At 44.8% G+C, this 15,834-nt stretch overlaps 1 protein-coding gene across 2 annotated transcripts in view; it reads left to right on the top strand.

Annotated features, from left to right (window-relative positions):
• The window catches only part of LOC140734560 (sodium-coupled neutral amino acid symporter 1-like), a 117,697-nt gene that overhangs the window by 12,008 nt on the left and 89,855 nt on the right, over nucleotides 1-15,834 (top strand). The window contains exons 1-2 of one of the 2 annotated variants that reach the window (XM_073058701.1): nucleotides 11,125-11,203; nucleotides 12,588-12,730. In XM_073058701.1, coding sequence (XP_072914802.1) covers nucleotides 12,654-12,730 — 77 coding nt within the window. In that variant the 5' untranslated portion in view covers nucleotides 11,125-11,203; nucleotides 12,588-12,653. Of the gene's footprint in view, nucleotides 1-11,124; nucleotides 11,204-12,587; nucleotides 12,731-15,834 lie in introns of those variants that run through there. The other variant, XM_073058700.1, reaches the window with a different exon arrangement.

Here is a 15,834-nt window from a genome sequence, read left to right as displayed (position 1 = left end):
CTTTTTGACATTGAGTTGACATTGTTGACTGTACATTAATATCATTGATATGTGCTTTAATGAGCAGGTGTACAGGTGTACCTAATAAAGTGGTCACTGAGTATATTGCCCAATAGCATCACTGAGGTTATTTCTCCTGCTTCTCTGTTATTTCTGTACTGTCAATATGCATAGCAATTCACTCCTCGTTGCCTTCTTGAGTTTGTTTTGTTACCTGCAGACCTCCTTCTAGGTCTTTTCTGGGCACATGAAGCTTAGAAAAATAGAGGGCTATGTGGTATGGTAATTCAAGACAGTTTCTAGAGTAGGTTACATGGTCGGCACAACATTGTGGACCAAAGGGCCTGTAATGTACTGCAGATTTCTTTGTCCTATGTTCTATGTTCTCATCTGAAGCCTGATCTAATCCCACCACATCTACTGTACCCAGATCAGGCAAAGGGTTTTTAACCGGAAACATTAACTTATTTTCCTTTCCACAGTTGTTGCTGAACAATAAATGCAATGCTGAATCCTTTTTGCCTGTTTGAAAGGAACTCTTGATTGTGTTAGAAAGCAAAATTATAATATGCAATAGAGCCAATTAATTTTTGGTGTTAATAATGGAAAATCAAACATAAAAGGTTAATCCAATTCAGATACACAAGATTAAAGAGCAGGCTGCATGGAATTCAGCTGTGAGCAAACAGTGAAACATTGGTCCCATGGCAACACTCGCTTTAACTGTGGATTGGAGAGCTTCCATCCTACTGCTGGATTTTTTATGAATATCTAAAATGAGGAGACTGTCATTTCCCTTGCCGCCCATGTTGTATGTATGTATAAGTTAAGGAATTGCCTGCATCTGCAAAATTCATTTGTATTTTGTGTCTCATGAGTCAGAATTTTCCATGCCAACATGGTTGTGATGACACTTTACCTAAGTGGCAATGTGAAAGAAATTTTCAACTCTGCTAATAGCTTGAAAAATGTCAATGAACCACACACTAGCAGTCACATTTAAATGCTACATTCATATTTGGAACTGCTGTACTTCTGTCTCTGTATTTAATATGACAGATAATTCAAGAATAAGTGTTTGCTATACTCATGTATGGGCTGGTCAGTGGTGTAGTGACATCAGCACTGGACTTTGAGGTAGATGGAGCTGAGTTCGAATCCATTTGGACCCCAACCTGGGCAGCAGCAGTATCTACACAGAAGAAAGTCCTGGTAATCTACTTCTGTATCTTGCCACGAAAACGCCATGCCATGAATTGACAATGACTTGACAGCGCTCGACAACAACAATATTTATGGATGCTAAATAAGCAAGTGCATATTCATGTATTATAAATAAGTGAGCATATATTTATACATAGTGCTTTATTTCATCGCCGACAAGCCCAGCAATGCAGACAAACATGACTGAACCAATATTCTACATAAAGCTAGATGCTGATGAGACAGAGCAATGCTTTACAGGCAGCAAACAAAACCACTGACTTTTGCTGGACTAAGATCTCTGCAATTCATAGCCTGAAATTTCCCTTTAGTAGTTGTTGCTTTGAACTGTCTGCACAACCTGGTATCAGTTAACTGGACTCTGGAGAATGCAGAGCTGCCACGGCTGCCATTGCTGGAGTGCAGACATGTTAACTGGCCCACACAGTACATGTTGATGATGATGCTCCACATGTCTAAAGGTTCAGTTGAAGATAAGAACCTTAGATGTTGTCCGCTTGTGCCTACATTTTTAACTGAAGTGTTATACATGTATGCACTGACCAGCAAACCTGAAAAGCTCACCATTTACCAATTCTCAAAGACTCTGTCTTAGCTTGGAAGTGGACTCCCAGTTCATTGGCAAGGCTTAGCTAGCATAGCGTTGCTCTAATTTTAACTGTCAGGCTTCACCCAATGGATTGGCTTGACAAAAAATCAGGTCCCTTTCAAGCTCACTGATTATCAGAATCAGGTTTGATATCATCAACATATGTTGTAAAATTTGTTGTTATGCGATTGTATGTTTGCAAATGCCTTTGATAATGGCAGACATTTGGAAGCACAGATAATACCATTAATAAATCAGTAAGTGATTTAAATCAATTAATATCTCTAGACCACAATTAAAACACTTAAATACTCTTTGAATTGATTCAGCAAGATTGCCTAGGTGAAGTGCGGGGTATCTTGAGAAAGTTTGTACTCCCCTTTTTAGAGTCTCCATGCAACCAATAGGTCAACGAGTTGTAAACTCAAGAGAGTCTGTAAATGCTGAAAATCCAGAATAACACACACAAAATGCTGAAAACTCAACAAGGCAGGCAGAATAAATGGAAATTAATTAAGAGCTAACATTTCAGGCTGAGACCCTTCCTCAGGATTGGATAGGAATGGGGAAGAAGCCAGAAAACAAAGATGGAGTACAAGTTAGAAGGGAATAGGTGAAGCCAAGTTGGTGAAGGAGGGGAATGAAGTAAAAACTTGGGAGAGAAGAAATCTGATAGGAAAATAGAGTGGACAATGGGAGAAGGGGCACCAGAGGGAGGTGTTAGGAAGGTGAGGACAAGAGAAGTGGTGAGAGGGGAGCCAGAATAGGGAATGGAAAAAGAGAGAAGGGGGAGGGAAGAAATAAATGGAAGTTGGAGAAATTGATGTTGTTCTGGTATTAGTGATCAGCTGAGCAGAAGTGTAGCGCTTCCTCTTTATCTGAGAGTTCCACATTTCTCCTAGGGATAGAACAGTACAGTACAGCACAGCACAGGCCCTTCAGCCCATGATGTCCCTTTAACCTACTCCAAGCTTAATCTAACCCTTTTCTTCTACTTAGCCTTCCATTTTTCTTTCATACATGTGCCTAAGAGTCTTGTAAAAGTTTCTAATGTATCTGCCTCTACCACTATCCCTGGCACCACCCTCCAGGCATCTATCACTCTCTATGTAAAATCTCTGCCCTACTTCTGACATCCTTCCCCCATATTTTCCTCCAGTGTTACAATAGCACATACGGTCACAAAATAATAGTAGCTCAAGGTACTGAATGGCATGGCCTGAAGATTGATGATGCATAGGCTATTATCCTGGAGCCATGTTTCTGTAGGAATAAGCACACAGTAGTTCCTCATCTCCCGCTGGATCAGCCACAGATGAAGGCATTCCAGCTTGTCTTCCAGAGAGCGAACACTGCAGAGCAGGAATGATGGGAGAGTGGGCCTGCAGGGACTAGTTTCCAACTTAGCACTGATTCCAGCATGCCCACAGTGCCTCTGTTATCTCCCATACCACCTCTGGTGTCATCTTCACTATGCAGCATCAGGGCCTGGTCCGCACAACAACCGCCATGCAGCTCCTCTGCCATTGGTCTTTCCAATGAACTAATCAACTGCACTTACAGTATTTTGTAGTACCAAACCCCAACAGGGTTTTGCGATCACAAGAAAAATGTTTAAGACAAACATTGTTTGTTGGACATGGAGAGCCTGCTGCAACTAAGTGCGCCGCCATCTTACCGAAAGTCCACTCAATCTATGTCTCTTATCATCTTGTACAATTCTATCAAGTCCCCTGTCATCCTCCTTCGCTCCAAAGAGAAAAGACCAAAGATCAAGCTCATTCAACCTATCCTCATAAGACATGCTCTCTAATCCAGGCAGCATCCTGGTAAATCTCCTCTGCACCCTCTGTAAAGCTTCCACATCCTTCTTACAATGAGTGACCAGAGCTGAGCACAATACTCCAAGTGTGGCCATGTAAGAAGGGAAGATCTATCTCTTCAGTGTTATGAGACAACAGGTTTTGTTCACTGTGGACTGTCACTTTAAGAGACACTTGGATGAGGCAGATCTATGATGTCAGTATGACAAGCTATGACGGACTGCTGAGATTTTCAGTAAGGAGAGAGAGAGAGAGACAGAAACAGGCTGTTGGAACTTCAGCTTGTCACTACTATGGTTTGGATCTCTCCCATGCCCAAAAGATTGGATTGATTATCGGCACGCAGTGCACAACGGACGTGTAACTTTCACTTCGTATAATGTGTGGATTTGTTGGAGTATCCTGTGGTATCACTTTTGTTGGCCCTTACCTGGAATCAGGGTGTTCTGTGGTAACCACTTGAAGACGATATTCCTGTGAATGTCACCTAGTGATATTTCTAAGTGGATTTCAGAATGACTCAATGGATAAGATCTTCAGCGATTGTTATTTTGTTTACCCAGCATGGAATCTGTGATATTTTTCGTAATTGCCTTCTCTTTACATTTTCGTGTGGATTTATAAATCTCTCCCCTCACTCACTTATTCTGTGGATTACTGAACTTTTCTACTTTACCATTTTAAGACTGTAAGCATTGTTTCCCAAGCTTGATAATTTGGGAGCTATATATACACACATATATATGCATAAAACTGTTAACTTCTGTTTATTTTGTTTAATCTTTTATATTTGCAGTAGATACTAATTGTAACGTTCTCGCTCGGGTGTGAAGTAACGCCGAGGTAAACGTCGAGATAAACCAGAATCAATGCAAACGAGACCGCAGTAAGATTAACCATTTACTGTTCATTCTTCACATTAACGCATGGTGAAAACTGTTGAAAAACAATACAAGATTGGTACAGTGTTTGTTCCCTTCTAAATATCACATTTACATTGTGAATACTTGCAAAGGTAAAACTACGATAACTACATTACATTAAAGTGCAGCATACAGTCAGAATCTAGCTGCTCCATTGGCTGCTTTAGATACACTTCAATACAAACTATCCCGACTCTTTAACTGACGAAAAGGTAAACCTTACCGACCGTCGTTACTTTTAACAGAATCGGCGTTAACATTTTAACTCAAAATACCGATTATCTAATGACTTACAGCGTTGCTTTCACTGTGTCTTTGGTGCATAGAGAGACCCTAGTCAGCGTTATGGTGGCACATGTGAGTGACCCCCACCCTTGCGTGAATTTCAAACCGGTAATTTCCCACAAGACGCGGCGAACCCGGATGTGACGTCGTCGCAGCCGCGATGTATTACAGACAAATCAATTGATTTAAACAATCCTAACTTTAACTAAAAAAATGCTAACAAATTACTACGCGAAAATATTATAAACTAAATAACTGCCATAAAGGCAGCACACTCCCCGCTTGACCTTCGTAAGGTCACAATGAACATAATACAAACTTCAGTCTCTAAATCAGTCATTAGGTAGAAGTAGAATGACTTCTGTAACGGGCCTTTGGTAAATTGTCACATTGCCTTGGTCGGTAGTTTTCAATTCAACCTTCCTGACATGTCCATCCCTACTAGGGAATGTGGCAGTGATCCTGGCCATTGGCCAGCAGTTGCGGGCGATTTGCTTGTCCCGGAGCAGGACTAAATCTCCAACTTGAAGGTTCCTGTGGGGTTCTGACCACTTTTGTCTGTGTTGCAACAAAGGTAGATATTCCTGTCTCCAACGAGACCAGAATCGATTTGCCAGGGCCTGGACCTGTCTCCATTGCTTTGTGTACAGATCCTTATCGGAGAAGTCCCCCGGTGGAGGGGCAGCTCCTGCCTTCTGCGTAAGGAGCATTGATGGCGAGAGTATGAAGGGGTTTTCCGGGTCAGAAGACACGGGTAGGAGTGGTCGTGCATTCATAATGGCTGTGACCTCTGCCATTAGTGTGCACAGTACCTCGTGGGTCAGTCGGGTGCTTTGCTGCAGAAACATTGAATCAAGAATTCTTCTGGCGATACCAATCATCCGCTCCCATGCGCCTCCCATGTGAGAGGCGTGTGGTGTGTTGAACTCCCAGTTGCATCCCTGCTGACTGAGGTATTGTTGCACCGTTTTGTCCATCCCCAGCTCCTTTGATGCTCCAACAAAGTTCGTGCCGCGGTCAGACCTTAACTGTTTTGCAGGGCCTCTTAGTGCGAAGAAGCGCCTGAGAGCGTTAATGCAGCTGGAGGCATCCAAAGATTCGATGACCTCAATGTGTACCGCTCTCGAACTCATGCAGCTAAACATAATGGCCCACCGCTTGCTCTCTGCCTGTCCCCCTCTGGTACGCCTCGTAGTGATAGTCCAGGGACCAAACACGTCGAGCCCCACATATGTAAAAGGAGGACAGACCTCGAGGCGTTCAGGTGGGAGGTCTGCCATACGTTGAACTTCCAAACCGCCTCGCAGTTTCCTGCAGGTTACGCATTTATGAAGTACTGAATTGATCAGTGTTTTACCTCCCAAGATCCACAGTCCTGCTGCCCTTATTGCTCCTTCCGTCAGGTGACGGCCCTGATGCCTTACCTGTTCATGGTGATGGCGAGTGAGCAGTAAAGACACGTGGCTGTCTTTGGGCAGGATTACCGGACACTTTTCTGCAGCTGGAAGTTGGGAGTGGATTAACCGACCTCCGATGCAGATGATATCGTTCCTCAGGATCGGGCTGAATTTCCTCAGGGGGCTGTCCTTAGGTATTGGTTTATTAGCTTGGAGAGCTGAAAACTCCTCTGCGAAAGCCGCTCTTTGAGTTGCTTTAGAGATGACGTCCTTTGCCTGGGCCAATTCGTCCGCAGTGCGGGCTAGGTTACATTTGTGCCATCCCCTACATTTACTGTTTCGGGATGAACGTTTGTGTGATCTGGCCATGTGAATGAGGAACGCAAGTCCTCTCACTAAAGAACGCCAAGTGGAGAACCGTTGAAAGCGTTCGTTAGTACGTGTCAATTCTTCGAGGTAGGTGGCTCCTGTTTGTATTTGCGGGCGAATTTCCGAGTCCCTTTCGGGTTCGATCAGTTCAAATGTCTCACTCGTTTGAGTCTTACCCGTTGGTGACTGATACAAAAAGGGGGGTCCGGTGAACCAGGATGTCTGCGCCAGACGGGATGCAGGTAAGGATCTCGATGCATGGTCTGCAGGGTTATCCTCAGTATGTACATAATGCCAATGTTCGGGCTTTGAAGACAGGCGGATACGTTGAACTCTATTATGAACGTACGCGTAGAAGCGTTTTGATTCGTTATAAATATACCCAAGCACTACTTTGCTATCTGTGTAGAACTTGATCTCGTCGAACCCTAGGTCTAGCTCGTCCTGGATAAGATCTGCCATTTCCACGGCCAGGACAGCTGCGCACAGTTCAAGTCTTGGGATTGTCGGCTCGGGCTGGGGAGTGAGCTTCGCCTTACCGGTTACAAATCCTATTTCGACTTGACCACCCTGCTTGACCACCTTCAAGTAAGCCACAGCACCGATGGCCTTGGTAGACGCGTCCGAGAAAACACACAATTCTGTGTGCACTGCCGCGGTAGGTGAGGTCACGGTGTACCTACGTTGGATATGAAGCTGTTTTAGGTCTTGAAGTGAATCTCTCCAAGCCTCCCATTTACTGAGCTTGTCTTCTGGTAGGGGAGTATCCCAGTCAGAGAGCCCAGAGGTAAGTTCTCTGAGAAGGACTCTTCCTTGGATTGTAACTGGTGCCAGTAGACCCAAGGGATCGAAAACACTGTTAACAGTGGAGGGAACTCCACGGCGGGTAAATGGCTTGATCGCGGTCGGCACGGAGAAGGTGAAGGAGTCAGTCATAATCTCCCAGAGGAGACCCAAGCTCCTTTGCGTGGGTATGGTTTCTCCGTCTAAATCTAGGTCTTTGATTGCTGGAGCACAGTCGTCGTGTGGAAAGGCCTCCATTACTGCCTGACAGTTTGATGCAAACTTATGCAAGCGGAGGTTTGACTCGGCAAGAGAGGCTTGTGTACGTCGGAGCAGATCGATTGCTTCGTCTTCTTTCTGTAGTGATATCAAGCCGTCGTCGACATAGAAGTGTCTTTCTACAAACCGAACGGTGTCGTCGCCGTGCTCCCGTGCGCCCTCTCTGATGGCTCTTCGCAGCCCGTAGATGGCCACAGCGGGCGATGGACTATTGCCGAAAACGTGGACTTTCATCCGGTACTCGATGACTTCCTTGTTAATGTCGTTGTCCTTGTACCATAAGAAACGGAGGAAATCGCGGTAGTCCTCCTTTACTAAGAAACAATGAAACATCTGCTGGATGTCCGCTAAGATTGCGACCTTCTCCTTCCGGAAGCGTAGCAGGACCCCGAAAAGGGTATTGTTTAAGTCGGGGCCTGTAAGGAGGACGTCGTTAAGGGAGATGCCAGCGCACTGAGCACTGGAGTCGAAGACCACCCTGATCTGATTGGGCTTTTGTGGGTGGTAAACCCCAAACGTTGGGAGGTACCAGCGCTCCCCGCCCTCCCTCAGTGGCGGTGCCACTTCGGCATGTCCATTAGTGAAGATCTTCTCCATAAATGCTACGTATTGTTGCTGCATCTCGGGTTTCCTTTTCAGGGTTTTTTGCAAGGATGTGAACCGCTTGACCGCCTGCTCTTTGTTGTTTGGCAAGCACTGGCGTGGTTCTCTGAAGGGTAGTGGGGCAACCCAATTATTTGCTTCATCCTGGAAGACCTCGGTGTCCATTATTTTTAAGAAAATGGTGTCTTGAGCTGATGGAGCGAGTTTATTATCGTGCTCAGTTTGAGCGAAGACTGACTGACCCAGCGTCTTGTCGGTTACTTTACATTTGTTAAAGCCTTGTCGTGCTTCCTTTATACACATGAAACTTGTGCAGGGTTGAAAAATTGAATGGCGGCCACTCTCTAGCACATTGGTCTTGAGTGTATTAACTGTTGGTTTGTGTACGTCGCCGAGGCACACCTCTCCTATCACCACCCAGCCCAGATCCAGGCGTTGCGCAAAGGGGGCGTCGTGTGGTCCATTGACCTGCTGCCTAACCTTGTGCACCTGGAGAACATCTCTTCCTAATAGCAGGAGTATTTCTGCTTCTGGATCCAGCTCTGGGATGTGTTTGGCAATGTGGTGGAGATGGGGCTGGTGTAGCACCGCACTTGGCGTCGGGATCTCGGTGCGGTTGTTCAAGATTTCATTGCACTCTAAGAGCGGAGGGAGACGGATGACGACTTTACCATCCAGGGACTCGATCTGGAAGCCTTCGGCCTTCCTTCCGTAAGTTTCCATGTTGCCTGAGCAAGTTCTAAGGTAGTATGGGAACTGCTCGCTCTCGATGTTGAACAAGTCAAAGAACTCTGGACGGGCTAGCGAGCGATTGCTCTGATCATCCAGAATTACGTAGGCTTTGGTGGCCTTGTCTTTGGCTCCCTTAGGGTACACCTTAGTGAGACAGATCTTTGAACAAGAACGGCTTGCCTGAGCTTGACCGCAAACTTCCGTACAGCTCGAGCTGACAACAGGTGTCCTGGAGTGAGCTTCTCCCTCCCCGCCGTCCTGTTGTGGGGGTGAAGGAGCTTCGTCGGTTTGCGGTAACGGGCCAGGATGCATGGCCCAGTCGTGATTAGTGCTATCACATTCCAGGCACTTCACGGCGATCGTACACTCTCTCGCACAGTGAGAGGTCGAGGAACAGCATCTAAAACATATTCCTTTCTCCTTGAGAAGGGCCTTCCTCTCTTCGAGGGGTTTTTCCCTAAACGTTCTGCATCTTTTGAGAGGGTGGGGTTTGTTATGCAATGGACAATTCTTGCTAGGGTCGTTGTTAGTTGTAAGGACTTGAGTCTTAAGCGCTGAGACTGGTTTAGTAATGTTGGAATTATTCGAAGTGGATTTATCTGGCTTGGTGTAAATTGTACTGCTTCCTGGACCTATGAGGCTAGGATCGTTTCGCTTCTTCGCCTCCTTGCACACAAACCTGGTGAAATACTCGAAGGGAGGAAATCGACCTTCGTGTTCTTCCTTGTAATCTGAGGCAACGGACAACCACCTGTCCTGCAGCCCAAATGGAAGTTTGTCCACGAGTTGTCTAATCCCGGTTGGAGTGTCTAGGTATACTAGACCAGCTGAGTGGCCATCTTCTTTGGTGCCTTGAATCTCCATGAGTAAATCTCCGAATTCTCTTAGCTTGGTGTGTTCCTTGGCTGACACCTTAGGAAAATTTCCCAAATGTTGGCATAGCGCCGCCTCAATAATTTCGGGGGCTCCGTAGCCCTCCTGAAGTCTCTCCCATGCTTTCTTCAATGCTAGCTCGGGTTTGTTGATGTACACTGAACGCATGCGTCTTACCTGTTCGCATGATTCTTTTCCCAGCCATTTTGCCATAAGATCCAACTCCTGGGTTGCTCTGAGCTGGACTCCGTCGATAGCGTTGGTGAAAGTGGAGTGCCATGCACGGTAATTTTCAGGTTTATCGTCGAACTGGTATAGTCCTGAAGTGACGAGATCCCGTCGTGCGAAATACCGTGCTACGGATTCGTCTGCAAGTGGCGTGCGGGCTGAGGGAACATGTCTGCAGGTACACGACTGAGGGCGTACATCTGTTATGGAATTTGCTGGTCTGGACTCAGTCTTTGCCTCTCTTCTCCCCAAATCCGGTAAGTTCGGTGTCGAGAAGTACTTGTCGTGAGCCCTTGCATTCCTGGGTTCATCGCGGAGTTGCGAGGGTAAATTATCTTCCTCGGATGGACGTGATGCCGTCGGGCCTCTCCAAGACTCCTCATGAAGTGGGACGTTATCGAATAAGTAAGGAGAGGAAGAAAGAGTCTTCCATTCCATTTGAGATTGGACATAGTCCCTTGTACGTTCCAATCCGATCTTTTCTGAGGTAGATTTTCCGTCCTTCGGATCATGCATTTCTTCGGCGTCTTCTATTAACTCTGCTTCCACCTCGGCAGCTGCTGCTTCTCGTTCTAGCTTCAGCGCTTCTAACCGTGCCTCTACCCTTTTCCTTTCCAATTCGTTTTCGGCTTCTCTGGCAGCCGCTTCCTTCTGGTTTTCGGCTTCTCTGGCAGCCGCTTCGGCTTCTCTGGCAGCCTTTTCCTTCTGGTTTTCGGCTTCTCTGGCAGCCTTTTCCTTCTGGTTTTCGGCTTCTCTGGCAGCCGCTTCGGCTTCTCTGGCAGCCTTTTCCTTCTGGTTTTCGGCTTCTCTGGCAGCCGCTTTCATCTTTACTTCTAATTCTTCTTTGGCAAAGCGCGCTCGCACCTTGGCGGCTTCTGCTTTCGCTCTTGCTTGGGTGGCCTTACTTGATGCCCTACTGCCCCTGTCGCAGGATGACGACGACTTTGACAACGACTTGATGCTGGATCGGGTTGACATGGCTGCACTTTAAACACCTGATAATGCCGCTTTTTCACTGTAATGTTCTCGCTCGGGTGTGAAGTAACGCCGAGGTAAACGTCGAGATAAACCAGAATCAATGCAAACGAGACCGCAGTAAGATTAACCATTTACTGTTCACTCTTCACATTAACGCATGGTGAAAACTGTTGAAAAACAATACAAGATTGGTACAGTGTTTGTTCCCTTCTAAATATCACATTTACATTGTGAATACTTGCAAAGGTAAAACTACGATAACTACATTACATTAAAGTGCAGCATACAGTCAGAATCTAGCTGCTCCATTGGCTGCTTTAGATACACTTCAATACAAACTATCCCGACTCTTTAACTGACGAAAAGGTAAACCTTACCGACCGTCGTTACTTTTAACAGAATCGGCGTTAACATTTTAACTCAAAATACCGATTATCTAATGACTTACAGCGTTGCTTTCACTGTGTCTTTGGTGCATAGAGAGACCCTAGTCAGCGTTATGGTGGCACATGTGAGTGACCCCCACCCTTGCGTGAATTTCAAACCGGTAATTTCCCACAAGACGCGGCGAACCCGGATGTGACGTCGTCGCAGCCGCGATGTATTACAGACAAATCAATTGATTTAAACAATCCTAACTTTAACTAAAAAAATGCTAACAAATTACTACGCGAAAATATTATAAACTAAATAACTGCCATAAAGGCAGCACACTAATAAAGGTAGTGGTTTTAATATCGAAACCAGACTCCATTTGTGATCTATTGCTGCTGGTATGAAAGATCAGTCATTGTTGGCTGCTTTTGCTGAATTCACTTTTCCATCTCTATTTCATAATCAAAATCTAAAAACCAATTTACTTTACCATAGAACCATAGAACACTACAGCACAGTACAGACCCTTCAGCCCTCCATGTTGTGCCGACCCATATAATCCTTAAAAAAAGTACTAAACCCACACTACCCCATAACCTTCCATTTTTCTTTCATCCATGTGCCTGTCCAAGAGGCTCTTAAATACCCCTAATGTTTTAGCTTCCACCACCATCCCTGGCAAGTCATTCCAGGCACTCACAACCCTCTGTGTAAAAAACTTATCCCTGATGTCTCCCCTAAACTTTGCCCCCTTAATTTTGTACATATGCCCTTTGTTGCAGTCTCTGCCCTTAATGCTTCGATCACTTGTTTTTTCAAATGCCATCAGAAAAAAGGAATGAAGGAAAATAGTCTTGAAACCAGAAAATCATATGAACTGCATCTCACACCAAAATAATTCTGTGCTTCAAAGAACCTTCATTATGTTGCATGGCCAGAAATCTTGGTACAGTGTTAACGAATAATTTTATACTTTAGAATGCCTGTTTTCCTAGGTGAAATTATACAAGCAAGTTACTCAGAGGCCAAAGTCAGTATGACCAAGCAGACGTTTTAACAGTCTTTCTCTTCTAAGTGTTTCATTTCTGTTTTCAATGATTAAACCTAGTCTTTTGGTTTCTTATAGATAAACTAACATCTGACACATCATTGAAGAATTTTTCTGAATACTCCTGTCAATCACTGAACTGGAATGGCAAGTTTGGAACATAAGGCCAGCACCAAATGTAATGCAGTTGAATTAGACACTTTAGAAGATGGAGTGAAAAGGTATTGTACGTAGAAAATAGCAATTCCAAAATGTCCACATTTTAGAGTATCATTAGAGCTTTATCCTGATGAACTTAAATTAAAACTCAGTATCAATTAATACTTTGTAAGGAATATTTTGGATTCCCAGAAACATAGAAATCCAGGTTTGATTTTCAGGAAAATGAGGTTTACAAATTGTAAAATTTAATGGAATGGCTTTGTTACAAGATCTGGAGATTATTCATGTTAAGTACCACCCCTGTCAAACACATTGGGTCAGAATGCACATCTACATTCTGTAGCTGATCTTTCTATTGGGAGCTGGCTGCTAGCTGCACTGGATGCATTAAAATGGCAGAGTGGTGCAACAGTTAGTGCCACTGCTCCTGCCGACTCACATCTCCAGCAACTGAGGTTCGATTCTGACGTCTGCTCCAGTCTGTGGAGAGCTCATATTCAAGATTTAAGTTTGTTTATTGTCAATCTTTCTTACACAATTGTAAAAGAAAATTGCTACTCCAGACACGATGCAGCATAAAAAAGCAATAAGCATTAAGAAGACAATGAATAAACATAACAAAAATAAGGTTACATAGACTAATTGTATCAAAATTGAAAGACTTAAAGATTTCAAGATCAAAATCTCGCTGTGATTTTTATAAATGACAAGGATGAGGAAGTGAAGGGATGGGTTAGTAAATTTGCTGATGACACAACGATTGGGGATGTTGTGGATAGTGTGGAGGGCTGTCAAAGCTTACAGTGGGACATTGAAAGGAGGCAAAAATTGGGCTGAGAAGTGGCAGATGGAGTTCAACCCAGATAATTGTGAGGTGGTTCATTTTGGTAGGTCAAATATGATGGCAGAATACAGTATTAGTGGTAAGACTTGGCAATGTAGAGGATCAGAGGGATCTTGGGGTCTGAGTCTATAGGACACTCAAAGCTGATGTGCAGTTGACTCTGTGGTTAAGAAGGCGTACGGTTCATTGTCCTTCATCAACTGTGGGATTGAGTTTAAGAGCAGAGAGGTAATGTTGCAGCTACATAGGACCCTGATCAGACCCCACTTGGAGTACTGTGCTCAGTTCTGGTTCCCTCACTACAGGAAGGATGTGGAAGCCATAAAAAGGGGTACAGAGGAGATTTACAAGGATGTTGCCTGGATTGGGGAGCATTCCTTATGAGAATAGGTTGAGTGAACTCGACCTTTTCTCCTTGGAGCGAAGGAGAATGAGAGGTGATCTGATAGAGGATGATGAGAGGCCTTGATTGTGTGGATAGTCAGAGGCTTTTTCCCAGGGCTGAAATGGCTAACATGAGAGGGCACAGTTTTAAGGTGCTTGGAAGTAGGTACAGAGGAGATGTCAGGAGTGAGTTTTTTTTACGCAGAGAATGGTGAGTACCTGGAATGGTCTGCTGGCAACAGTAGTGGAGGCGGATACGATAGAGTCTTTTAAGAGACTCCTCAATAGGTACATGGAGCTTAGAAAAATAGAGAGCTATGGGTAATCCTATGTAATTTCTAAAGTAAGTACGTTTGGCACGGCATTGTGGGCTGAAGGGCCTGTATTGTGCTGTAGGTTTTCTATGTTTCTATGTTTCTAAAATAATTGTTACTCAGGATTCAATGCAGCCCGAAAATGTACAATACAATAAAGAACACAATGGTGGAAAAAAACACAATAAATAAAAATACCTAAGATAGCTTCTATACCGATTGATTGTATGTAAGGATTACATACAGTATGTACGTAAAGTGATGCTAGGCACAGGAGTGTCTGTACGTAAGGTAACTGACAGGCAATGATAAAGAGGTGGCGGTTGGGGATGTGGTGGGATGGGTTAGTCAGTGGAGCTGTTGATCAGCCTTACTGCTTGGGGCAAGTCATGATATTGCTGGCTTTTTCCAACACCCTTCTGGATATGTTTTTGATGGTGGTTAGGTTGATACCAGTTTGAACTACCCATGTAGAGCCATGTAGAGTCTGCTGCAGTGCAGCTTCTGTACCATCTTGTCAATATGTGGGTTTCACCTGGGTGCTGCACTGTGTGATAGGTTAATTGGCCACTGTAAATTACCACTAGTGTAAAGGAGAATGGGAGACTTGTCCTGTGGAAGAATACATTAGAGTGAAATGTGAGTCTTGGGGAGATGGTATTGTTTACAGAGCTACATATACTCCAGCCAAATCGTTGTCACCCACTGTATGTTGCAGAGGAGTCTGAGAAAGCTGACCTCTGGAGGTACACAACAATTCACTGCACCTTAGTATTATGAAGTGCATTAAAGGTCACATCAATCCTTTCACTCCACGAGAGAACTCAAGGTATTCCATAACTTACAAGGTGGAGATGGCAGACTTGATTTGCATCTGCTCTCTTGGTTTTATGCCAGTGATTGCTAGCACCTCCATCCTTCATTTAAAAGATGTTTTGATTTAATTGTACTGTGATGCTCTGGGGTGGGACATCCCTGCATTTCTAATAACCAGTACTGTTTATTGATTCTTGTGTTAAAATGATTTTGTGGGATTATGGTGGGAATTTCCAGTTCATTTATTGTTGCATTTTGGCTTGGGTTGTACAGTTATTTGCTTGCGTATTTGTGGGTCACCCTGACTGTAACTGGGATGTGTGATTGTCACCTCCCCCGTCGGTGTGAGACTGGTTGAGTTCACTCTGTGGGTCAGGGTGCCTGGTCTGTTTTGTGTCTATTACAGTAAAACAGTTGTTGAGTTAAAGAGCTTCTTTGTCTGTTATTATGGACCAAATGCTCGCCACATTGGTGTCAGGAGTGGGATGGGAGATCGACAATGAGACTGAAGAGCTACAACGTCGGATAGAGTGCCTTAAGACCCAGGAATAAGACGAGGGACCGAGCAGTATGCCTCCCTCACACTTACAGGCAGGGCTCATGAAGATGAGATTTGGAGGGAGGACCTGGGAACTGAACATTGTGCCTTCCCAGGGAGCCCCGACTGAGCGAGCATACCTGGGTTCCCAAACCCAGGGGGCAGAGCGGAGCGCATCAATTGCCTCTGTAGTGACCCACACCGGAGAACCCAAGACGCTGTAGCCATGGGAGGATGGGCACCATGGCAGACACCACTCAAGCAACA

The sequence above is a fragment of the Hemitrygon akajei genome, chromosome 10 (genome assembly GCF_048418815.1).
Source record: "Hemitrygon akajei chromosome 10, sHemAka1.3, whole genome shotgun sequence".
In the NCBI taxonomy this organism is placed as follows: Eukaryota; Metazoa; Chordata; class Chondrichthyes; order Myliobatiformes; family Dasyatidae; genus Hemitrygon; species Hemitrygon akajei.
The sequence above is the reverse complement of the archived record's forward strand: the minus strand, read 5'-3'. Positions and strand labels throughout refer to the sequence as shown.